Source organism: Pipistrellus kuhlii, unplaced genomic scaffold (genome assembly GCF_014108245.1).
Source record: "Pipistrellus kuhlii isolate mPipKuh1 unplaced genomic scaffold, mPipKuh1.p scaffold_m20_p_3, whole genome shotgun sequence".
Classification (NCBI taxonomy): Eukaryota; Metazoa; Chordata; class Mammalia; order Chiroptera; family Vespertilionidae; genus Pipistrellus; species Pipistrellus kuhlii.
The window spans coordinates 29258303-29285532 of NW_023425529.1; the positions used below are offsets into that span (position 1 = coordinate 29258303).

At 41.8% G+C, this 27230-nt stretch overlaps 1 protein-coding gene across 8 annotated transcripts in view; it reads right to left on the minus strand.

Moving 5' to 3' along the window:
• The window catches only part of ITPR2 (inositol 1,4,5-trisphosphate receptor type 2), a 424574-nt gene that overhangs the window by 356598 nt on the left and 40746 nt on the right, over positions 1–27230 (minus strand). For all 8 annotated transcript variants that reach the window (XM_036459157.2, XM_045587857.1, XM_045587855.1 and 5 more), the window contains exon 2: positions 24099–24169. In XM_036459157.2, the coding sequence (XP_036315050.1) occupies positions 24099–24169 (71 nt within the window). The remainder of the gene's footprint in view (positions 1–24098; positions 24170–27230) is intronic.

The following is a 27230-nucleotide window of genomic DNA, read 5'->3' on the forward strand; positions in this document are numbered from 1 at the left end:
ACTTCTCTTTGAGTGCCCACCAGTAAGTCATCTATCTCATGTAATTAATTCATTAACCTTTGTCATTATTCTCCAACAGATTCTCTGATCCAGACCAAAAAAAAAAAATCCCTTGTATTTTTCCTTCTTAAGAAACTTATGTGTGTTACTCAATCATCTGAATAATTCAGTCTTTTGAATTGAGAAATAATGAAATACTGATATGATCCACTATATTCACCACCAGCTTTTAATCCTATGAGAAGAAATAGAGACCCTTGCTTTTAAGTATGGTGCCAGGATTTTAGCAGTTCATGTCTAAGGATCATAATAAAATATTATGTTTATTTTAGATCTCCAAACCTACAGGTTTTAGGTAATGCAAAAGTTAACTTGTTCATTTGGTTTTTTACATTATCAATTTCCATAAATGTCATAAAGGTAGGAATAAATGCCAAAAATCTAATTTCTTTTATTATGACAGGATAACCTCTATTTAATAGACAGCATGACTCAATTAGTAATTTTAAATACTATGATCATTTGAAAGTGAAGAAGGTGTGCATGATTTATTAATCTCGGACTGTTAAAATAACTTTCCCAACTGCTATTTCCTGAATGACCAACAGGTATAAAGCATGGAGCCAGAACATGAAAAATCTCTCATAAAAAGAACAACAGTCTTGAGTAAACCATAGAAGAACAAGAAAAATAAAATAAAACAAAACAAAACAAAACAAAAACTATTTTGGTCCTTCTAGAGAACTAGACAGATAACAAGAAGACCTGTTTCTAATTCCTATTATGAACTCTAATGTAATTTTACATAATAGTAGCATGTTTCATTCCAAATCAAGAGAACTTCTTCTAAATTTGGAAATTATTCACCATGACATTGAGCTTCAGGTCACATGTTTATATTTCCAAGTACAAAATCCAATAATTTTTTTTATTTTCATTTTGCAATCTGGGTAGACAGCTCCATAGCATAGACTCCAACTGCACAGCCCTTCCATAAAGTAATATATTGTAATAGACATCTCTCTGAGGACATGCCACACTCACCCCTAGCCCCTAAGGCAGAAGAAAAGGAAGTAGATACCATCAGTGTACAGAAGAAGTGAGATAAAGTGGAATGAAGAGAAACTCTTCCATGGCGTTAGGAAAACTAGCTAACATTTTAGACACTATGCTAACAACTTTAGATATCTTATTGCACTTAATCTCCAAAGCAACTCTATGAGGTAGCTGCCCAGGATCATACAGTTAGTTAACTCTACTGAGCTGAGTCATCATAATGCAAAAAAGAACACACACACACACACACACACACACACACACACACAAAAGGGGGGGGGGGCAATAGGTTCCAAAAAACGTGTGCACATTCTAAGGGAGTAACCAGTGTAGCAGGGTGTGAAAGAACATGATAGAAGCTAAATTTACTTACCTTTTTTTTTAATATATTTTATTGATTTTGTATAGAGAGGAAGGGAGAGAGATAGCCATAAACATCGATGAGAGAGAGTCATCGATCAGCTGCCTCTTGCACACCCCCTACTGGGGATGTGCCCGCAACCAAGGTACATGCCCTTGACGGGAATCGAACCCGGGACCCTTCAGTCCCCAAGCCGACGCTCTATCCATTGAGCCAAACCGGTCCCGGCTAAATTTACTTACTTTTAACTTCTATTTACAAACTTATTTTTGTGTAAACTCAATAATACATAGAGTTCAGAATTATAGTAATACAAATGTATAGTTTATAAGTAAATGCATATCTATTACGCTTACTTTTTTCTGATGGGGCATATGATCAAAAAAGTTGAAAGACACCGCCCTAAAGTTCAGAGCAATGGATGTCCACTTCTGAGGGGACAGTTCCTGCAGTCACTGTGGCTTCACTGAGACCAATCTCAAATTACTGGAGCCAGGAAGTGGTGGTGACCAAGACTGATTCAGGTTCTTCCTCACTTCTCTATACATTCTAACAATAAACTCCTATCAACTCGAATCAACTGTGTTTGTTATTTGTCTTTGTAGAGCAATTGATTACTTCTTTCAAATTTTGATCCCATTATAATTTAACCTAATTATTAATTAACAGGAAAGGAGCAAAAAGAAAGCCACATGGTATACCCATGCCATTTGTGCAGCTTTTCCAGGAAGCTGCAGTTGAACACTGCCCAAGTAGCCACTGGTCCACTTCCCGCAGATCCTGGGGGAAGGCCCTGGACAAGGGGAGAATAGACTCATACACAGTAAAGTCTGGGTGAAACAGGGAAGGTACTTGTCTGTCAGTGAGACCTGAGAACAGGTCATTGCCCAGAATAGGCATTGCCACTGAAAGCCCGAGAGGGAATATTTGGAATATTTAATGCCTAAACAAAGAAGTTAGTGCTCTTCTGTTTCAGGATTCTTGGGACTCTTGTTGCAGGGGGAGCACTCTCCTGGCTTCCCTACATTCGCCCACATGGCCCATAGCGATGTTGCCCCCTCACAATAGACTAATGGACTGCAACTAGCCTAATGCTACACCAGACCCAATTCCACCCTGGAACTTACACTTTGGACATGGGCTTGCTTATAGCTCTACTGAATCCCCAGCTGCACATCTTCCAGGACTGGGTTAATGGCCGAGGGATATAATTCTACCAAAATAAAGCTTTCTACCACATTTCATCCTCCCACGAGCCTCTGGAAATGCTTATTCCAGCGGTCTCCCAAGAACCCCACTCCCACTAGCCATGAAGAAAGACCACCCATGCTTTTCTCCAATAACCAAATCAATGGTCCTTGATGAGGAAAAAAAGGATTTCCTGCCTTCACACTAGCTTTCCCCTATAAATGTAGTCCTTCTAACCATAATGGCTCTGAAAAATTTCAATTTCTTAACGCCTCTATCAAAAGAAGTAGGTCCAGTGTAGAAAGCCTCTCATTAGAAAAAAGCATGTGCTAGTCTTCACAGATCAGACACTGAAGAAGCTCCAGGTATAACATGATAGCTGATCCAGTTGCCAGACTATCCTACGTGTCTCCATCTCTTCTATGCTTGTTACGCCTGCTGCAACCTTCATACCCATTTCTCAGCAGTCTACAGCTCATCCTTTTGAACTGGGCATGTGGATGGGAAGAGAGATTTTCTATATTATTCTTAGCTCAAATGAAACTAGCCAGTTTTTATTTTCAATTTTCTTATTAAATACCAAGGGAAATGTTTATAAAACCTATAGTTTTTCAAACAACAGGTTGCTCATCATCTATGGACCACATCCATCCCTGTACATACATAGTCTACTCTATGACTGGGGTCAAGAGGCCAAACATAAGCATCTGGGCATAGTAGGCCATTGGACTCTGAGGGGAGAAAAAGACTATCTGTATTGTTTACAATAAAATTGTCACTGTCAAATCATTACACTGTACATGTCGAATATATACAATTTTGTCAATAAAGCTTGGGAAGCTGAAACCTGTTTGGCTCAGTGGATAGAGCGTCGGTCTGTGGACTGGAAGGTCCCAGGTTCGATTCCGGTCAAGGGCATGTAAGATACATTGGTTGCGGACACATCCCCAGTAGGGTGCATGCAGGAGGCAGCTGGTCGATGTTTCTCTCTCATTGATGTTTCTAGCTCTCTGTCTCTCCTCCTTCCTCTCTGTGAAAAATCAATAAAATATATTTAAAAATAAATAAATAAATAAATAAAACTGGGGAAAATTAAAAAATTTCAAAAGTACCTAATTTATAAAAAGTGTTCAATAAATACTTTAGAAATAAATGAATGACACAGATATATAACTTATGAAGAAACACCCTCCCCAAAAAAAGTAAGTGATAGACCATTATAGGAACTAATAGAAAGAATTTCCTTCTCTTAGTAACAAGACAGTTATTCTTTCAAAATTCTCTTACAGTTGAGAACAAATTCAAATGAGTCAGGTTTTTTGCCTTTGTCCATGCAAATCAAACCACCAAACTCAGATACCACCAAAAATACATTATTCATTTCATTACAGCCAAGCTCTTTTGCAAAGGAATAGAAGGAGTGGTTTGTAAATGTCTGTCTTCTCTGAACAGCTGCTATTTAAATTGTGAGGTGTCATACAGTTGTAAATTATAGCTTACCTAAGGAAATTACACTAGCTTTGCAAACTCCAAGCAAATCCAGAGAAATTAAATACAACATTACTAATACTGTGAACTGGCACACACAAACTACCTAATGAAAGATGAGAACAATTCCTTCAAAGACTAAAGGTTAATTAGGATGGTGGAGCAGGACTGAAGACTTGAACACTACTTGTATTCAGAGTCTTGGCTCTGAATTCTTTCTTAGCCAAAACTGGCAAGACACTGAAATAGAGCTTTAGCAAGTCCAGGAACAAGGTAGGTGACCTCCAAGTCCTCTTCACTGGAGCTTCCAGTGATTAGTGTTAACTGGTCCACAAAGCCCCAGCAAGTCTAAACTAAGGACAGTCACAGCAATATGGAGGTCACCAGAACCAAATATGATTGCATTGTGATAATAAAGATGGAATTAAAAACAACTCTCAGTATTTCAAGCATGAAAGGAAGGAAAGAAGGAAAATTTAACTACATCATAGCATCAATATTTCTGATTCTTAATAATTTAAAAAATGGTGGTTAGGAAAAACACAACCCTTAGTGGCCCTACTTTGTGCCAGTGGCTGTGCTAGTTACTTTACACAAATTGTTTTATTTAATTTTCAAATAACTCCAAGATGTCTAAAATACCATCATTTTACAGTGTGCATACTGAGACGGAGTAGGATTAAGTAGTTTCTCAACATCACACACCTATGAAGTGGCAGAGGCAGGGTCTAAATACCAATCAGTCTGCCTCCATCACACCCAGTGCTATAAGGAGGAACTCCAGTCAGGAACCAAGGATCAAAGCTGTGGTTCTGAGCAGAGTAGGAAGGATAGGCCAGGTATGGATTGTCACCAGGGTGGGAAGCCCCAGGTACCTAGGAACAGGCAAAACTGGGAAAATAGGGAACTCTTCCTAGGGTAACCTTTTCTCCCCTAGCATACCACCTATCATGTAGTTTAGACACACACACACACACACACACACACACACACACACACACACACACTGACCTCAGATCTTTCATAAAACTGGGCATGTGGTTCAGACCCTCTCCTGACCTTTCCTCCCCTGGCATGTAACTAGTCATGTGGTCAACCTCCTTAGAGGAGGAACAAGGAGGCCGGAGAATAGCCTTCTATGATTCTTCCCTAAGCCTTAAACCAGGCGTCCTCAAACTTTTTAAAGTGGGGGCCAGATCACGGTCCCTCAGAGAGCTGGAGGGCCAGACTATATGAACTACTAATTCCTACTGTAACACCTCGGCTGCGCTCACTGCCCAAAAAACCTGGCGGGCCGGATCAGACTTCTCTGCGGGCCGCATGTGGCCCGCGGGCCGTAGTTTGAAGACGCCTGCCTTAAACCCTCAGGAGAATGAGGTTCTGACCCACATCAAATAATCTTAAGAACAAAGCCTCATAGTTGACCACAGAGTCAGATTTGGTCAAACTAGATGTGACATTTAGGCCTCAGTTGTATTTCACCTCCAAGCCCAGAAAAGAGCAAAACCAGAGGAGCAATGCCATAGCTAACATCAGGACCTGATATAATGACTAATGACCTCCTACCCTAGTGCTGATCAATCAGTAGACACCACAACCCTGAAAGGACACACCTACAAAGCAGATGAATATTCTATTGAGATCCTTCCCTGAGATCTTCCCTAAGATCATCACCTTTAGACAGAGGATAAAAATTTAAGACAAAGAATGCAAAGTGCACCCTTTCTCTCTCTTGAGTATGCCCATGCCTCCTTTCCCCACCCTTTCTTTCCCCTGCGATTGTGCTCACTCTCTCTCACACCCTGGCCTTTTCCCCACTTCTTCATCCAGCAAGTCTTCTCTGCCTTTCTTTTCTCTAAGCTTCAATGGCCCTTCTTTTGTAACTTGTTTCCAAAGCCCATGCAGCCCAGCTGGCTCACTTTTGCTTCTGTGACTTTCTAAATTAACTTTGCTTATATTTAAGTCTTGGCCCTGAATTCTTTCTTAGCCAGAACTCAAGTACTAAGATTGTTGAACCAAGGTAACATTCTGGTGCTATTTCTCCAATAACAGTCCCAGGAGAGAAGTAAGCCCTAATGTTTTAAGGAAGTCACTGATCATGAATTAACAAACTCAGTCTTGCCATGTAGAATGGACTGGTTATGCACCATCCTTTAAAGAACTGAGGGAAGTTCCTCACATTACTATGTTCTGTGGTGGATGAGAAATCCTGGTGCGAAAGACTGGAACAGAGCTTCTGCTGGTTTCCTCGTAATCATGTAAAAACACGTTCTCTGAAATCTAGTAATGCTGCTCCTAGGAAAATACCATAGTAGGAAAGTGCCAAAAGCCTTTGATAATCTGGTGAGGCCCACTGACCATGTCTCAGAATAACGGTTTACTATCAGCATTCATAATTGAAGACAACAAACCAGTGAAATTCATGAAACCAACATAATGAAATTAAAGATGTAATATCTTCCCATCCAAGTCCATGGACCCAGGAAACAATCATACATGTATATTTAATTTAGGGATACATACATATGTGGTAAGTCATAAAGCTAAAGAAAAGAAAGGGGATGACTAATATAAAAGTCTGGAGAGTAACCACCTTTGTCGGGGAAGAAAGGAGATACAATTATTTAGGGGCAAAAAAGGGACTTCTTTGGTACTTGTATGTCTATTTCTAAAGCTAGTTGATAGCCATTCATGTTTTTTAATGGTGTCATTAGTGGAGAATTTCTTACCTATTTCCATTGCTTCTTTCTAGTGATAGTAACTCAAATTATGAAACTGTGACATTTTTCTATGCTTTTACCTAACACAGGAAAGGGGATAATCTGATTATCTGAACACTGCCTGTAATTGGGTTGAGTTCTGGTTGATTATAGATTCAGAATTAGCAAGCACGCTTGACCAAAATGCCTTAAGCCAAATCTTCAAACAAAGCCTCTCAAGCACAGATGAAAATTTCTGGTATCCATCTCCCCTGCCCACCTCAACATGTCCTAAGTGAAAAAGAGAAGGGCTACCCAACCTCATGGTTTATTACAAAGCTACAGTAACTGAGACAGTGTAGTGTTGGTGAAACAACAGAAAAATAGATCAATAAAAAAGATCAGAGAGTCCAGAAATAGACCCAAATAATTACTGTCAATTGTTCTTTGACACTGGATCAAGGTCAATACAATGGACAAAAGACAGTCATTTCAGCAAATGGTTCTGGGACAATTGGACATCCACATGCAAAAAATAAAAAATAAACCTAGACACAGGCCTTACACTCTTCACAAAAAATTAATCAAAATGGATCATAGATCTAAATGTGAAATGAAAAACCAAAACTCCTAGAAAAAAATATAGGAGAAAACCTAGATGACCTTGAGTATGGTGATGACTTTTTCAACATAATACCAAAGGCACAATCCACACACACAAAAAGAACTGAAAGGCTGAACTTCATGAAAATTAAAAACATCTGCCCTGCAAAAGACTCTGTCAAGAGAATGAAAAGACAGGCAACAGACTGAGAAAAAAATATTTTCACAAGACATATTTTGATAAAGACTGCTACCTAAGACATACAAAGAACTCTTAAAAGTTGACAATAAGAAAACAAATGACCCAATTAAAAACCAGGCAAAAGTTCTAAGCAGATACTTTGCCAGAGAAGATATACAGATCGCATATAACTATATAAAAATGTGCCCAACACCATATGTCATTAGGAAACTGCCAAGCACTATATTTGCAGGGGATGGAGAAGTAAACAAAACAATTTTATTTTCTCTCTTTCTAGAGCTTTTAGTCTAGTAGGGAAATGTATAATACCCTAGTAATGGAAAAATACAAATATTTCTTTCTAATGCCATTGATATTTCATGGCTTACTTAAGCATTCCTAAATCGTTGAATATTTTTATTGTTTTCCTTTTTTAGCTATTATGAGGAAGACAGCTAAAAAAAAAAATCTTTCTGCAAATTCTTTAACCACGTTTGGGCTGCCCTAGACCCACTAGAACAAAGCCTTTGCCTGATACTATTATCAGGCCTAGATCTAGATGTGCTGTCAGGCAGATGGTACGGTAGTTCTAATGGGCAAAAATTAGAACACTTCTTTGTATAAGTGAAACTTAAGTAATACCCTAAAATTCTATATGAAAGCCCAAAAACAAATTGCCAGTATTTTCCAAAAGGCATACAGCAAAATAATTAAAGATACCTTCATTTGCTATGAATTTTGCCCATCCTATATTAACTCAACAGATAAGACATTTTATGAGCTACTTTATCATTGAACTTGTATGTCCATGAATAGGGAGAGATGAAACTTTCTTATTTAAAGTTTAAGATAAGAATTCTGCCGAGACCGGTTTGGCTCCATGGATAGAGTGTCGGCTTGGGGACTGAAGGGTCCCAGGTTCGATTCCGGTCAAGGGCATGTGCCTTGGTTGCGGGCATATCCCCAGTAGAGGGTGTGCAAGAGGCAGCTGGTCGATGACTCTCTCATCGATGTTTCTAGCTCTCTATCTCTCTCCCTTCCTCTCTGTACAAAATCAATAAAATATATTTTAAAAAAAAGAATTCTTAGATTGTTGGTTATTTTATAATTCTCCTTCCTGAACCAAAGCCTTGTAAAATATGTTTGGTTCATCTAATAGCTCTGCAGGAAGTCTGGACCAATTTATAGTTCTTCTTCAATGTGAGAGGCCTATTTCTACATAGCTTTTCTTAAAGCTTATAACCTTTGCATATTTTTGGCTGACTGGAAAAACATAATAGTACACAAAGTTGTACTTAAAGGATTTTCCCCCCACATTTTCTTATGTCATTAAATACTACTTGAAAATATTAGTTTCTCACTTAGGACACATTATGATATATAAAACTTTTTCCTACGTTTGCATATTTAAGTTTCTCCATTATAAGTATTGATAATACTGTGACAACTATCACAACATATGTTTCTCATCGCATCTCATATTTGGTTCTACAATCTTTATACTTCTCAACCCAATCATTCACAAACATTCACTACAGGCCTTTCCTGCTGTAGATACAGTGTCTGAGATACAAAGCCAGTCCTTGAAAAACACTCAGAAAATAACTATTTCTCCTGTCTCCTCATTCTATGCTGCCTCCTTGGTTTGCCTGCAGGCTTCTTGGTTTCGAATTACTCTCCCTGACTACCATTCTTGCCTATTCCTTGCCTATCCATTGCTTTCACACATGCCTTTTCCTATAGCTCAGCTAAGCTTATTCCTAATCCTTGCTATCTGACTGTTTCTCTAGCAAGTATCTCTCAAAGTGTTTGGTCTCAGGATCACTTTATACCCTTAAAAAGTATTGCAAACCCCAGAGAGATTCTGCTTTATGCATTATTTTTCTCTGTAATTTACTGTATCACAACATAATCCTATATAATAAAGAGTTAATATGCTAATTAGACCGGACAGAACAGCCTTCTGGAACGACCTTCCAGAATGACCAGTGGGTGGGGCCGCAAAGGCCGAGACAACTGGGGCTGTGAAGGCCAAACTGTTTGCATGAATTTTGTGCATTGGGCCTCTTGTAAGACATAAGCAAACATTTTATTAGCAAACAGCAGAGATGATACCATCACACTTTCATGTAGCCTCTGGTCAACTCCATGTAGACTTCAGAAAGAATAAAAGTGGAAAAGGCAAGTAATGTCTTCGGATCATTATGAAAATAGTTTGATCTTGCAGACCCTGCCAAAAAGATCTTGAAGACCCCCAAGCTAGAGAACCACATTGAGGCCCTGTCCTAAGACTTCTTGTGCTACTTATTTCACACGATGCACTGACCATCTTTTCTGGCCTGTGGCAGCCACAGGAAGTCCGTCTTCGGCTTGCTTGCTTGTTATACACCACGACCGCATGACTCACAGGGCATGTCCAGTGAGTGCTCCTTATTTGCCTTTGCTTTCAAAGTTATCAGTTTTCCAAGACCCAAAAATTTTGAATCAGTGTTTCTTGGCTCTTTATGGTATAAGCTATTTAATGATGAAATCTTGAATTCCAAGCTGTTTAATAAGCTTTATTTAGGAAGGAACAAGCAGCAAATCCAAAGAAACCTCTAGAACAGCACTACCCATCTCTGTGTTAGGTGAACGTAGGGAACTATCCTGTTCTTTTGGCTAACCTACGTATAAGCCAATTAGTGGGTATACCTGCCTTTAGTTTTATTAACAATGCTGCCCAAATATACAGAAAGAAAATAAGGCTGAGAAAGAAACAGGAATTAAAGGACTTCCACTGTTGCTAAATCAAAACATTTGTTATATTCCATCAGTTGCCTTCTGCATTGCTTTTACATTTGTCCACTGGACAGTCCCACTATCTATTTTTTAACAGGACATTTCAGATATTGAATTTTTTTTCTTTAATAAAACATTACAGAACCCAACTCCCAACCTAAGCACACAATTAACTTTGCTTAACTCTTTTTCTTCAATGTTTACCCACATCAAAGTATTTACTGATGCAGATACAACCAGAGTGTAAGTTGCATAACATGAAACTTTCTACAACAAATACAGCTGCACTGGTGCTTCAGGCAGGCCCTCTAAGCAGAACCAGAAGGGCAGAGTCCCCGGTCCTGTTTCTAAACAGAGCTGAAGCTTCTGTGGTTGAGAAAATGCTGCTTTCAAAACCATTTTAGCCTACCTTCCCTGATGCTTCCAAGACAGGACTCTCTCTGGATGCCATTCTTTTATTTATTTTTTTTTTTACTGGAGGCCAGATGCACGAAATTCGTGCAAGAGTAGGCCTTCGCAAGCCCTGGCTACCTCGGCCCTCACAGCCCCAGCTTCATCCAACAGTCATTCCACTGTTTGGCCATTCGGTCGATTTGCATATTACACTTTTATTATTATAGATTTTATTTTTTTTACTATTCCATAGCTTTCTTTTCCTTTCTTTTTGAAAATTTATTTATTTATTAAATTGATTGGGGTGACATTGGTCAACATGAACATATAGGTTTCATATGCGGGTTTTTATATTACAAAATCTGTATATTGCAACATGTGGCCAGCACCCAAAGTCACATCTTCTCCTGTCAACTCATATTAGGCCCTCCTTCTCCCACAACCTCCTTCCTCCCTCTGGCAACCACCACACTGCCTGAATTCATCAGTTTCAGTTTTACCACATATGAGTACATGCCACATTTGAGTGAAATCATATGGTTCTGAGCTTTTTCTGTCTGACTTATTTATCTTCTATTTCTGCACAGGTCTTCAGAGCCTCTGGAAATTTAAGTTTAAGCAGCGCTAACTCATCCAGTGGAAGATCTACACACACCAACCACAGTCACATAACAAAACGTTAGAGAAGTACCAAGACTTAGTGAGTAGTGAGCTCCAGGGGATCCAGCACTTCCATTTTCAGGGTCTAAGTGTCTCTTTGTGGGGGGCCACCAGCTAAAAATGTACAAGCCAGGCTCAAGACAAGCAAAGGTGAGTCTGTGGTGCATCTCCAGCTGAGGCTGTATCTCTCCTTCTGAGGGCTATTAAGTTTTTACCTGTCTTACTCTTTAAAAGATAAACTTTCCAAACTACTTCCAAGTATTTGTAAAACAAACAGTACCACCTGCCAGCAATGTTGGCTTTCTTCTGAAATTGCTCTATTTACCTTGAAAACCACAAAATGTCAACAAGGGCACATGATCAGAGAAGATCTTGAAACTACTCACTCACTGAATTAACACCTGGGAAGGAAAGGCAGTTGACTTGGACTTGAACACACAATGTTCAAATCGATCTTTTATCTTAGTGGTGGCTTGAATGGTTAATGGTTAGTAAGCTTTAACTAATCATTTTCTGAGATACAAAGAAACTTTTATAAACAAAATAAAACTTTTAATAATTTATTTCATACTCAGAAGAGAGTAAAACCAGTAAGGCCCACCTATTATTCACCTCAGAATCTTAATTCACACATACTTCCACTTAAAATAACAATCATGTGTGTGCCACTCTTCCTCCCCCTGGAGCGATTACTTAGGCTACAGAGGATGTGAAAACTGAAGTGATTTGACTTTTTAGTTTGTCTTAGTATGCCTAATACATGACAAAATAGGAGAGGATAAGGGAAATAATTTATTTTAAAATAGCTACTATTTATTTAATTGAAGAGTTTCTTCATCTTCCCACACAGCTAGCCTCAGAGGTGAAAAAAGTCACAAAAATATAGTGGGGAGACTTCTTCTTCTTTTCTTTTCTTTTTTTTTTCTTTTTTTCAATGAAATCAGGAAAGTATCAATATTTGGGAAAGTTATTTAACTTCTCTGTACCTGAATTTCTTCATCTAAAAATTGAAATGTGACAGAGGATGTTACCCCACCTCCTAATATCTACTCTCTTCTTCCTTTAGGTAACAGAAATGCACAAGTTTTAGGTAGGCACAGAACCAGTGCACTAACACATTCTATAGCCTCCTTTTAGCAAGATAAAGCATGCATATTACTTTCCTGAGGCTGCCGTAACAAATGGCCACAAATCTGGTGGCTTAAAACAACAGAAAAATTTTTTTTCTAGTTCTGGAAGCCAGAAGTCCAAAGTCCAAGTGTCCTCAGGGCCACGTTCCCTCTGAAGTTTCTAGGAGAGAATCCTCTCTTGCCTCTCCAGTTTCAGATGGCTCTAGGTATTCCTTGGCTTATGGCAACACAATTCCATCCTTTGTCCCTGTCTTCACATGGCTTCCTTCTATGTGTGTGTCTTTTCCACTTCTTTCACTTATAAAAATACTTGTCATCAGATTTGGAGCCCATTTGGGTAATCCAGAATGATCTCATCTCAAGAGTCTTAATTTAATTACATTTACAAAGACTCTTTTTCTAATAAGATAACATTCACAGGGGCTGATAATTAGGGCATGGGCTTATTGGGGGAGGGAGTACCATTCAACCCAATATACCATGTGACTATGAAATATGAATAAGAGTGATATATGCAATTCCACATGTCCTTGTTTCCTTTTTGCCCTTGATTCCTCTTACTCCCTTTCTACTAACTTAAAAAATTGTGACTCTCATCAGCAACTTTGAAAGCCATGTGTTGAGGATGGTAGAGTTGTAACATGGTATTGGATCACTTACCTAGAAACTACTGAGAAAGAAACTTCTATCTTATATAAACCATTGGTTTTCATTGTTGTTTCAGTTCTGTTATAGCACCTTATCTAATACATACAGATAATAATATCTTAATAATACAAACTATTTAGGGCTGTACAAAGATTAAATGGATGAATAAAACCTAAAGCCTTATGAACATTACCTGACATACAACAAAGACTAAATAAGTATTCATGATTAGCAACAGAGATAGTAGAGTAGTCCTGGTCATATTTAGTTATCAATGTTTTACTTGTCGATATCCTGAAGACCCACTTTATATTGGGGTAATGGCTTTATTTATACTCAAATAAATAAAGTACATTGTTTCAGTATTATATTCAATAGAATAGCAAACATCCATTATTGTATAAAGAGGAAATGCAATTTAGCTTTGTCTACCAATTATTATGCTAGGAACTATTTTTTTTAATATATTTTATTGATTTTTTAGAGAGGAAGAAGGAGAGACAGAGAGCTAGAAACATCGATGAGAGAGAAACATCGATGAGCCGCCTCCTGCACACCCCCTACTGGGGATGTGCCCGCAACCAATGTACATGCCCTTGACCGGAATTGAACCTGGGACCTTTCAGTCTGCAGACCGACGCTCTACCACTGAGCCAAACTGGTTTCGGCGTATACTAGGAACTATTTTAATGAGAAGGTACACACTAGGCCTGAGAAGCCTAGATGACCCTTCCCCACAGGTATAAATCTTTCAAGTTACAGGTTAAATGCTATCTTGATATGCTTTCTTCATCTCTCAAAACAGGAAATTAATATCTCCATCCTTTCACAATACTATCACCATACTTTTTTAATTAGCCTTATCACTTTCTCCCTTGTGCTATAATTATTTATATACATCTTATCTCCCTCATTAGATTATAAATTCCTTGAGAGCAGCATTCATTTATGATGCATTTAAACCATAGTAACTAGTTCACACACTGCATTGCACATATTTATTTTCAATAAATCTCTACTAAATGCATCCAAGATCTTGCAAAGTGTTGAAAGACATCAGCTTCAGACAAACCTGCTTCACCCTATGACCTTGAGTGTGTTACTTACTTCTCGAAAGTGTGGATTTCACATTTGTAAAATTGGACTATTAAGAATTAAATAATGTAACATGGATGAAGGTCATCGTAAGCACTCAAAGTTAAAAATTTCAATATGTAGGCCTTTCTATCCTCGGAAAAAGTCATCTTGGCTACTGCGTTAAAACATTCAGAGATGAAAGGTATTTACTCAGTATTTACAAAGAATTTGGACACACAACACACATTCCACACAACACTGGAGGGGAGACTTTTACACTTGAGCCGGCAGCTCAGGAAATTTGGCCCTGATACATGCTTAGTAAGTGAGGGAGTCAGAGAATTGTCCTCACTCCACTCAATCATGTTCATCACAAGTGTGAATTTTTTGCCCATCACTGCTTACTCTTAAAGGAGAGAAGTAAATTCCTAATCTAAAGCTGTGAATCCAAGTTCAAACATCCTATGTTTCAGATACACAACTAGTTGTATGAGTGCTGCCTTAACAGAAATTCATGACATTCACAGTATGAAGTCCTATTTTTCCACTCAGAACCACACCAACGTCCCTCAGAGACTAAATACATGCAAGTATTCCTGATTAGCTTCAATAAGAGAAGCAAATAGGTAATATAGTCTGTTTTTATTTCATCCCTTTTCAAAAAGCTCACTGAGAAGACTTATTATCCAATTTCCATTGCCACTTAAGAGTTTATTAATAGGGAGTTAGCTATCAAAGGTTCTTAATATAATGACTTACCACAAATACAACAAATCAACACAGCAATAACATTCCACTGAACCATCTTAAAGATGTTTTAGTATAAATCATGTCATTGTTGGCTTGCTAATCCATTGCAATTTTCTAAACTTCTCTGAATACCAGCAAACTATAATATATGCTATAACCTAAAAAAAAAATTTAACTTAGCACACACAGACTTTTTTGTCTTATGTTATTCACACTATAGGGTTATATGTTAGAATGGATATTGGACAACAATAAATTTAAATTTAGAGGCGTAGAATTTAAGACTACATTAAAATAGGGAGTCTGGTAGATAAATGATGGATAGATAAATGCAGTGTTCACATCTTCCCACAACCACATTAAAATTAAAATTACACTACAGAACCACCATCATTCAGAACAACCTGAAACCTAGCTGAGCAGACGTCCTACAATTAAAGATATAAAGAAGAAGCCACATGGAGACTGGTAGGAGGTTCTTAGACAATGAACAGGCTGGTCCTATACCCACTGTGGTGGTTAAAAATTAGGAGGGATATCTCAGCTGAAGAGGTCCTGCATGAGGAAGGAGGAGTCCCAGCCCCACACCACAACTCCTGCCCAAGGTTCAAGTACCCAAAAGCCAAATCCTTATAAGTTCTGAAAATCAGCAGAAACTATGGCTAAGTGAGGAGGGCTGCTGGAGTTCCAAGCTCTCTCAAGAGGCCCATGCACAAGCTTATTCAGACTCTGAGCTCAAGCACTCTGGCAGGGCATACAGGAAGAACTGAATTGTCTGACATCAGAGCAAGGGTTGAAGGGACAGCTTTATCCCAGACATAAGTGCTAACAAGGGTGGTTGTTCCTATGCTGAGTCCTTTTGCCACAGAGTCAGCAGGCAAGTATCTGTCCAGCTAACATTGTTTGTCCCACCCTGGTAATTTCTTGAGACTCATCCCACCCAACTTGCAGACCCACAAGTGGCTTTTCTATATGAATTTCCTGTCTTGGCTCATGCTTCAGACTTTCCTAAAATATCTCTGGCCTCAGAATGTCCTATGCATCTTGCTAAGTGGCCCCAGGCCTGGCACTACCAGCAACTGATCTTGGTTCCCAACTTGGCCTCTCCCAAGCACTTCCAAGCCCAATTCAAGTAGCAGCCAACTTCAGATTGCTTTGTAGCTCATGCCAGGTGACTCCCGAGTAGGGCACAGGCTGCTGACCTTGGCTTGCACCTCCTGGGAGACCCAGAGCCAGCACACCTGGTGGACAACTTCAGACCATGCCAAAGCAACAGCTAACCACCACCACAAGTGACACACTCAAGATGCAGACTCAGCAAGCACCAGACCCCAGCTGAGGCAAGTCCTGCTCCATGGGATCAGCCACTGCACAGCAGCTCCTCCACAGCTGTCTTGGCTAGTCCTGGCAACCAACTGACCTGGGGGTAATTCCCACCCATTGAGATGCCAATAGGGATCAAGGATCAAATACAACAGGAGAGTACACGCAGCCACAGGGAGGGGAAACCGAGAGTGCCCCACTTTGGTAACTGGGGAGGCTGCACCAATGAACCTGATAGGATACCTACTACATAAGGCCACTTTACCAGGAAAGGGAGATGCAGCAGCTCCATTTAATACACAGAAACAAACACGAGGAGGCAGCTCAAATGAGGATACAAAGAAACACGCCTCAAATAACAGAATAGAACAAGTCTCAAGAGAAAGAGCTAAACAAAATGGAAACACGCAATCTACCAGATGTAGAGTTCAAATCAAATGTTTTAAGGATGCTCAATGAATTTAGCAGAAGAGTAGTGAACTTAGTGAGACCTTTAATAAAGAGATAGGAAACAAAAATGGAGATGAAAACATAAAAAAGAACCTCTCAGAAATGATTATACAGCCAAAACCGGTTTGGCTCAGTGGTAGAGCGTCGGTCTGCGGACTGAAAGGTCCCAGGTTCGATTCTGGTCAGGGGCATGTACATTGGTTGTGGGCACATCCCCAGTAGGGGATGTGCAAGAGGCAGCTGGTCGATGTTTCTCTCTCATCAACGTTTCTAGCTCTCTATCCCTCTCTCCTCCTCTCTGTAAAAAAATCAATAAAATATAAAATAAAATAAATGATCTTGTCAATCTTCCTCTGAGTCCTTTATTTTCACTATCTGCTTTTGACTGCACAATAGAGAAATTCTCCACTTTAGTTACAATTCCTGAAGCATTCTGACTTACTGGTTCAAAATGACCTTGTGCTTACCAGATGTGGCCACTTGGTAGGCATGGTGGGTTACAAAACAGTCACATGTCAAATGATAATAGAATCTCAGAGTCGGAAATTCCAAAACCAAATGGCCCAACCCCAAGGGAATATCTGACCAACCGAGAGAAGGGCTGTCTTCTCATCCCTCAGACCTCCGGGGGGGAGGGGGGGGGTGGCTCCCTAGGTTCTCCACTGCTTCTGTTTCATCGCCCAAAGGTTAGTAAAAGGACACACAAAGCTTTCTTCTTTGACTTATATCAGCTTCTCCTTCTAAAAGGAAGACTTGTATCAACAAGCACAGACTGTTGCGGGAAATCCACACCATAGTAGAGTTCTCCAGAGAATGGGGGCACAGAGAGTGTATGAAGGAACAAGGAAAGAAAAAAAAAAATCAAAAGACTATAAAGTCAAAAAAAATAAATGCCATGATGTAATATGAAAGGAGAGGGTCAAATTGTATATCAAAAAGTATGAACAGTGACAAATCATGTTGATATTTTATACACTGATAGGATGAGAGAAGGACAGTTAACCTCAGTGGTATTCCCAAAGCCTTAACCCCAGTCGAATTATGAGAAAACATTAGGTAGACACAACCTAAGACACATTCTACAACATGCCTGGCCAGCACTCCCCAAAAAATCAGGTCATGAAAAAACAAGGAAGGACCTAAAAAGTGTCACAGAGTGTAGAAGACTAAGAGGCGACAATGACTAAAGGCTACATGGGATCCAGGATGAGATCAGGAATGAGGAAAGGACAGTAGTGGGAAAACTGGTGATACCTGAAAAGTCTGGAATTCAGTGAACAGCAGTGTATGAATGTAATTTTGTATGTGGTACATGTAATTTCTCATGTACTATGATTATGTAAGATGCTGACATTAGGGAAAACTGGGTAAAGGGGCAATCTCTTTAGTACATTCTTAACCATTCCTCTGTACATCTAAATTTATTCCAAAGTTTATCTCTTAAAAATAGAGAATATTTGATCATTGGAAGAAGTTCACACTCACTCCAGAGACAGCCACTGTGCTTCTATTAACAGTATTCTGATTGTGTGCTTTCTACTGAAAGATAGCTGTCTGCCAAGTTTTAAATATAATATTAATAACTCTTGGGAAGTTATTTATTAGTTAAAACTTAGTTTCCTCTCTGTTCATATGTGAGGCAATGTGACACGGTCAAAAGAACATTTCCTTGTATAATTGTGTGTATTGAGGAGAATCTTTTTAGCCTTTTTTGGAATTTTAGCTCCTCATTCAAAAAATGGGGGGAGTTACACTCTATTTTTAATCACCTAGAAGCTCTAAATTTTGGTTCCCTTGAAAAAATCAGTTTGAAAAGAAAAACCTTTTCAAATCAATGTGACAATACAGTGTGTCTGGCTGAGGCCCAAGGAAGTGAGGTGTAGTGGGCTGTTGATACCTATTGTTTCTTTGAGTTTTCTAAAAAGTAAGTCAGGGAGGGTGCTCTGGAAACTTGGCAGAGGACTGTGGAAACGCAGGGCTGCTGATTCTGGGAGGCAAGTCCATGAAAAAGCAATGGCTTTTAAAGTCAAAGGGAATGGGGGATACGCCTGGGCAGAGAACAGTGTAATACAAGGACTATGAGCCAAGTGAAGGGACGAGGCATCTGGGACTACAAGGCCTGCTTGGCTATTGAACAAGTCCATCTCCAGGAATCCTCCCCTGGTGCTCCATCAGGATGGGTTCCAAGAATCACAGGGGACAGTCAGAGCTTTAAAAGGAAACCTTGGCCCTTGCCAGATAGAATCAGACCTGGAGAGAGGTCTGAAGAGAGAAGCAGGGTCTGATCCATAGCCTCTGCAGCACTAATGATCAGCACTTGCCTTTCTCTTTAGCTCCAGGCCTGGTCAGCAGCCACACCTCCATTTCTCTCCAGGCCTCCACTCAGGCTGCTGATCAGCCCCACCTTTATGATAAGGCCCCATTGACAGGCCCAGAGATGATGACTGGCAAAGAAACCAACCAATCAGAATCAAATCTGGGTCAACTGTGAGGAGCCAATGGCTGCCTAAGAGACAGAGCTTTTGACGCTGATTGGCATAGAAACCGACTGATTAGAACCAAATTGGCCAGCAAAGGAGGATCACTGGGGGTGAGATCAGGCTGGCAGGGGAGGTCAATGGAGGCAACTAGGCTTTCAGGGGAGGGCAGTTTGCGGGGGAAACCAGGCCTACAGGAGAGGGCAGCTAGGGGCCATCAGTCTGGCAGGAGAAGGCAGTTGGGTAAAACCAGGCTGGCAGGGGAGGGCAGTTGGGGGCAACCAGACCAGCAGGGAAGGGCAGTTGGGAGCGATTGGGGCAACAGGGGAGCAGTTAGGTATTAATCAGGACAGCAGGGGAGCAGTTAGGGGGTGAAGGCTGGCAGGCAGAAGCAGTTAGGGGCAATCAGGCAGGCAAGCGGTTAGAAACTAGCAGTCCCGGATTGGGAGAGGAATGTTTGACTCCCAATTTAAGCCTGATCCCTGTGGGAGTGGGCCTAGACCAGCAGTTAGACATCCCCCACGGGGTCCCTGATTGGAGAGGGTGCAGGCTGGGCTCGTGCACCGGGCCTCTAGTCTGTATATAATTACCTACTGGGTACAAAGCATTTAACCAAGGGTTGTCTCAGACACACTAAAATACTCTTTGTACTTTAAAACAATTCACAGGGAAAGAGAAAAAGAAAAAAGGCAGCCACAAACCCCAAAAGTTTATCTTTAAAAGATTAATCTTGCCTCTAACTAACAGAGAAATAAGGCTACCCATGCTCCTGGCAGTGAAGTTGGGGCACCCCTGGGACCCAGGTTTTATCACACGATCCCAGGGCAAAGTTTGGGTCTCTCATCCAAAATCATATAATAGCTATTTTTTGGGATAGACATGGGGGAACCTCTATGCTTGAAAAACACAAAAAGAGAAGAATAAAATCCTGCCCTTGAAGAAGTTATAAGATAGAGTCAAATACGTTTAAAGGAAATACTTTGTGCTTACCTATTCCAAGTTAACTACCATCTGTATAGTGACTTAAAACACGTCCATGTTTATTCTCTGGAAAGCTTTCCAGCCGCACAAAGCCTTGTGTGTTTGGCCTTGCTCTTGTTATTACCCACCCCCACTCCCACGGGCCAATGACAGGATGTCCTCTGAGGCTCAAAGCGGTTAGGTGACCTAGTTCCAATGACACAGCCGGGGAGTGGTACAGTCAAAACCTGAACCCCATGCTTTTTCCCTTTACAAATGCAGATTTGTTGTCCCAGTTTGCCTTCAAGGCTTTTTATCTTTAAGGAGCTACAGTTCACAAAGCAGTCTCTGTGGATTCGTTTCTGTCTATCGTTAACCACTCTGACCTCCATGCGCCTCTTCCACCTGAGGCATCCTTGTTTTTCTTCAGCTTAGGGAAGTTCTCACCAGGATCCCTTGACATACGGCTTCAGGCCCATTTGCTTCTCCTTCTACAACTGGCTTAGGTACTGCCAAACCTTCTCAGTCTGCTCTCCAATCTCATCCACATTTTCCTTTTCTCTATCTCGCTGTACTGCATCCTGGGTGAGTTCCTCAGTTCCCTTTGCCAAAGCACTAATTCTCTCCTCATCCTTACATAATGTGCTAGATCAAACTATTTTTAATATATATATTTTTTTATTGTTAATAGTATTGGAGATATAACCCATTTTCCCTCTTCCTCCCCTTTCTCCCAGCCCCTACCCACTCCTTCCCCCCCCGCCCCCCCACCCTACCCCCCCGTCTTCACTACCCTACTGCCCATGTCCATGGGCTATGCATATCTAAACTAATAAAAGGGTAATATGCTAGTTAGACCGGATAGATGGGACGTCATTTCAGACATCCTTCCTGACAAAGCTGGGTGTGCCAGCCTGGAAACTGCCTGCAGCCCCTTGCCCAGGTCAGTCCCACCCCTAGTGGGCACCCCCACCCCAGTAGGATCATGGCCGGACTACAAACCCCCGGTGGCCCCTCACCCTGGCCAGCCCCGCCATCCCCACTCCCCAGTGGGGACCCACACCCCAATTGGGGGTCTGGCAGGCCTGCAAAATGCCTGTGGCCCCTTGCCCAGGCCAGCCCTGCCCTTCAGCAGGGATTCCCCACCCCGATTCGAGGCCCCCCCCCCCAGGGCAGGCCAGCTGGCCCCAAACCATGCACCAGGCCTCTATCCTATATAATAAACGGTTAATATGCAAATTGACTCTAACAGCAGAATGAACAAAACAACCGCTAGACCTATGAGGCACACTGACACCTTGGTCCCTTTCCCCAGCCGGTAGGCTCCGATCACCTGATGGCCACCCATGAAGAGGAAGGAACTGGTGAGCAGGTGGGAACAGCCCCCCTCTCTGTGCCTTTTCCCCACTGGCAGGCCTGATCACCCGATGGTGACCAGGGAACTGAAGGTGGGTGGCAGCAGGGGGCAGGGACGACTGCAAGCAGCTGGGGAAGATGGTCCTGATTGTAGGCCAGGCCTAGGGACCGTGCACAAATTTCATGCACTGGGCCTCTAGTGAGTATGTAAGTTCTTTGGTTTATCTCTTCTCACCCCCCTAACCACACATTGAGGTATGTTGGTCTGTTCCATGCCTCCAGGCTTCACATCTTATTATGATGGTCAATTCATTTTGTTCATTAGGTTCCACAAATAAGTGAGATCCTGTGATATTTGTCTTTCTCAGTTTGGCTTATTCCACTTAGCATAACAAATATCAAACTTTTTAGAACCTGTCTGTTTTTCTATTGGGGCTTCTCTACCCTCTCCTGTCTTGGAAATAATTTCCACGCACTCGCTGTGCAGTCTCTGGCAGATTGATCTGATTTTTGTCACACTGCTGACTCTCCTTCACAGTAGTTCTATTGTGAGTCCTTCCTTATATGCAGAATCAGCACTAAATGATCCTGTCCTGATTAATGAATGAGGCACTAAGTTGTCTTTCAGAGACAACAGACCAAAACCACATGTCATGCAGCCAAATCATGTGCAGAAGAGAGAGCTGTGACCTCCAGCTGCACCGGGAACCAGTCTCACCACCACCACCACCACCACCACCACCACTACCGAACCACCACCACCGAACCACCACTACCGAACCACCACCACCACTACCACCACCACCACCACCACCACCGAACCACCATCACCACCACCACCGAACCACCACCACCACCACCACCACTACCACCACCACCACCACCACCACCACCACCACCGAACCACCATCACCACCACCACCACCACCACCACCACCACCAGCACTACCACCACCACCACCACCACCACCACCACCACCGAACCACCATCACCACCACCACCGAACCACCATCACCACCACCACCACTACCACCACCACCACCACCACCACCACCGAACCACCATTACCACCACCACCGAACCACCACCACCACCACCACCACCACCACCACCACCGAACCAAAAGGCAGCACAGAACCAGAACTTTACACCAGTACCCTTTCAGAAGACAACGGTCCACTGTTCAGGAAGATCTGGTGTTGGTACCCCTTTACCATAAATGGCCAAGTTCCAACGTCCGCCAGCTAAAACATGCCCGCCAGCACTTCGCATACCTGCTCCCGTCACCCTAAAAACCCGTCAGCCCAGTCCAGTGAGCAAGATGGATTTGAGGCACCCTTAAATCTCTCATCTTATCAGTGAGTGCCTTCTTAATCAATAACCCTTGTCTTACTCCAAACTCAGACATTTTGCGTGTTGGCCTTTTGAAGTGTCAGGCACACACACTTGGGTTTTGGTAACATCCCCAGTGGGGAGTGTCCCTACTGCGCAGTTTTATGGGTGCTTCTCATGGGCAGTGTATTTCCCACAGCCTGCCTTATGTTAACTTTCCACCGGGAGAAGTGTGGATCTCTCATTCAAAGTGACCAATTTAACTCAAAAGACATGTACTGTGCTTGTCACTCTCTCCACCAGTTTCTGCGTTTAGGCAGAATAAAACGTATTTTTATAATGAGAATTGTGTGGAAAATGCCTATCACAGAGAGTGAAACGTGGGAACTATTTTCCAGATGTTAACATCTCCCGTCCCCAGGGCGGTCAGTAGCATGTCCTGACTCGGCTGTGGGCTCTGGGGACTCCTTCCATTCTCTCTCCACATTTTTATCTCTCATTACAGCTGCTTTTCACCATGTGAGACAGATGCTGGCAGTATGTTCAAAATGAACGTCTTGTTCTAAGTACACACAAACTATGAAATTGATTTGAGCAAGCTTGTAATTACTGGTTTTAGTCGCATATGATTCTTTGCAGGTTCTATTAATCTTTCTTTCATAACAGTCGAATAATAATCAATCTCCTACTATGACTAATTCCTTAGTTGATAGTATCATGCTACTTCTAAAATTATACATAGAAAAGAGTTCTAAGACAATTGTTAGTTATTACACACCATCCACAGTGAGATTTGGAAAGCTAAGCTAACACATCACTGTCACCCTCCTGGACATTTTACAAAGATAAACTAAAGAGCTGCTAACGAAACACTAACATTTATAGTATAACTGTCACCGAACTATATATACATTCAGCTGGATGTACTGGTTTGAAAAGTGGCCTCTCACAGCTTATTTCCAAGATTTCCTTTCAATGGATAGACTACTGTCTAGTAAGAAAAAGAAAAACAAACAAACAAACAAAAAAACACACAAAACGATTCTTTCATAAAAGATGAAAACAATGAGAGAATTTTCAAATATTTATATGTGAAAGCTTCACATTGGCTAAATTACTTATTTTAAGGTTAAAAATAACCCCTGCTCCCTGAGGTCACATAGTAAAAATATATATTTGTTTCTTACCTCTGAACTTCTTGGGAGGATTGGCGAGGTCCCCTGCCTCCGGGTGCACCACACACCTGTCATCCACTAACCTAGAAGGAAAAGATGGTTATGTTGTTAGCATTGTCACATTCAAAGAGCACAGACAGCACATGGATCCTGTATACACATATAGAAAGATTTTTAATACTGTTCTTCATTAAAAAAGCTTTCTAAGGATCATGGATTTATAAAACGATGTGATTTTAAAGGGATTAATTATAGCAGGACTTATGAAATTCAAAATTAAGTAACATTAGTAAGTGGTAGGACGCTGGTTAGATAAATCATGACATAGACAAGCCATGGGACATTGTAGAACTATGTAAAATTCTATTTAGAAAATGTATTAGCCTACAAAACATTTATAATATGTTGTGAAAAATAGGTGGTAACCCTATATAAAAAAGCCCAGCGGCCAAAACGCGGAATGACCAGAATGATTGTGGCCCCTTGCTCAGGCTGGTCCCGCCCCCCCGAGAGGAAATCCCCAACCCACCCCAATTGGGAGCATGGCCAACCTGCAAACCCCCAGTGGTCCCTCACCCTGACTGGCCCTGCCTCCCTGTGGGGATCCCCACCCCATTCAGGAGCGTGCGTGACCAGCCTGCAAACTGCCCGTGGCCCCTTGCCCAGGCTGGCCCTGTCCCCCAGTGGGGGCACCCACCCCAATCGATGGTGAGGCCAGCCTGCAAACTACCCATGGCCCTTCGCCCCAGCAGGGACCCCCTGATCCAGGGCCCCCATCAGGGCATACCAGCCAGACCCCACCCGTGCACCAGGACTCTATCCTATATAATAAAAGGGTAATATGTAAATTAACCCTAACAATGGAATGACCAGAATGACCGCTGGACCAGTTACTATGAGGCACACTGACCACCTCTTAGTCCCTTTCCCTGGCTGGCAGACTCTGATCACCTGATGGTGAACAGGGAACTGGGGGTGTATGGTGGGGGATGCGGGCAGTGCCAGGCCAAGGCCCCTGCCCTACCAGTTGCCCCACACACAGAGGGGGAACCATGGTGGGCATGGGGCCAATGAGCAGGCAGGAACAGTGAGCTAATCACCCAAAGGCAAACAGGGAACCAGAGGTGGGTGGTGGTGGGGGTAGGACCAGTTGAGGGCAGCCAGGGAAGATGGCCTTGATCACCTAGGGACCATACCCGTGCATGAATTTCATGCGCCAGGCCTCTAGTAAGTCAATAAAACATAAGATATTTTATATTATAAAGATGTTATATGCAAATTGACCATCATACCATCACAAGATGGTGGCGCCCACAGTGGGGGTAGGGCCAGCTGGTCTGAGAGCTGTAGCCAGAATCCCTACAGCCTCGCCAGGGGCCTCAGGTCCACCTGCACCCCTCACTGACTGAGCCTCAAGCAAGCAGGGCCAGCCGAGGTGCAGACAAGCCTTGGCAGCAACCCAGCCACCCAGGGCCGCCTGAGGCTCCGGTAACCAGGGCCAGCCAAGGCTTGTGCTCCCAGCAGAGGCAGCAGCAGAGGTGTGATGGGGCGTCTCCTTCCCCTGATTATCAGGTCGCCTCCCACCCCTGAGGGCTCCTGGACTGCGAGAGAGGGCAGGCAGTGTTGAGGTACCCCTCCCAGTACATGAATTTTCATGCACAGGCCCTCTAGTATGTTTATATATACACATGGAACACAGACACCAATACATTAACTTTGATCAGATTACCTGTAGTTATTATTTTCCTTTTATTTTCCCTGTGTGTTTTGTTTTTCTCATTGGGAATGTGTAAAATGATGAAGTCAGCCTTACAGAGTGACCACCGAGTGGGTGGTGATGAGCACACATCCTGCATGCAAACCTGGCTCAGCCCCCTCCTAGCCAGGTGACTGGACCTCCTTCTGGACCTCACAGCATTGTTAGGAGGATTAAATAACTTCCGATGCTAAGTTTACAGTCATGACTTAATTCCCACAAAGTGCCAAGTACAGTTTCTGGCTTATATAGGAAGCCCTTAAATAAGTGTTAAATAGAGCAATAAAATCAAGGATCTTGCCTGCCTTGTTCCTCCCCATCCTGCCTGCTTCTAGAAGAGTGCGTGACACATAGTAGTTACTCAATAAATATGAATCCAATTAATAAACTGTCTTTGTAGTTACAAACACATGGTTCATCCCTACTAAAAGAGTGATAAGAAGACAATTTCTCAGACAATTCCAAAGGAGAGAAGCTGAATCCCTGCCCTGAGAGCCAAGCACACCCCTGCTCAAAGGGAAAGATTTAACCACTGAAGACTGACTATCGTTCATTTCTCCACATTTTCTCCAGTGGTGCGAATAACTGGGTCTTTCCCAGGATATTGTAAAAATGCAAGTGAAGCCAAATCCGGTTTGGCTCAGTGGATGGAGCATCAGCCTGCGGACTGAAGGGTCCCAGGTTCGATTCCGGTCAGGGTCATGTACCTTGGTTGTGGGCACAGCCCCAGTAGGGTGTGTGCAAGAGACAGCTGATCAATGACTCTCTCCCATCGATGTTTCTAACTCTCTCTCTCCCTTCCTCTCTGTAAAAAATCACTAAAATATCGATATATATATTTTTAAAAAGATTTTTTAAAAACGCAAGTGAATTAGTTCCAAGTATGTGAATTCATTTGAAGGAAGATGCCCAAGTTGCAATTTTCTGTTTGATATAAACAAACAAACACACACACACACACACACACACACACACACACACACATTAACCAGACTCCCTAGTATGCATCAACTCCAACAGAGAAAAACCCAATGTGTGATCAAATGTCACCTTAGCTAATAGGATGATTAACCACATGGAAACTTTGGTTCCTGGTTTATCTGGTTACCAGAAGCAGATACTTCCTAAATCACGAGATTTGTCTACGGGACCCAATTTCCACAAAATGAAATGCTAATTTAGTCAAGCAATATGGTTATTTCTTTGATTTTTTTTACATGTTTCATTCATACTGGTTTTCTAAAGTGTGGTTTTACAAGAGCTGCCAAGCATGCAAAAAATTCCTTTTAAGAGTCTTTAAAACTGTTTTCTTAGAAACAGGAAGTCACACTGGGTCAAGAGAAAGCAAATCCAAGCCTCTCCAATATCCAACTTCAGTCTGTAACACT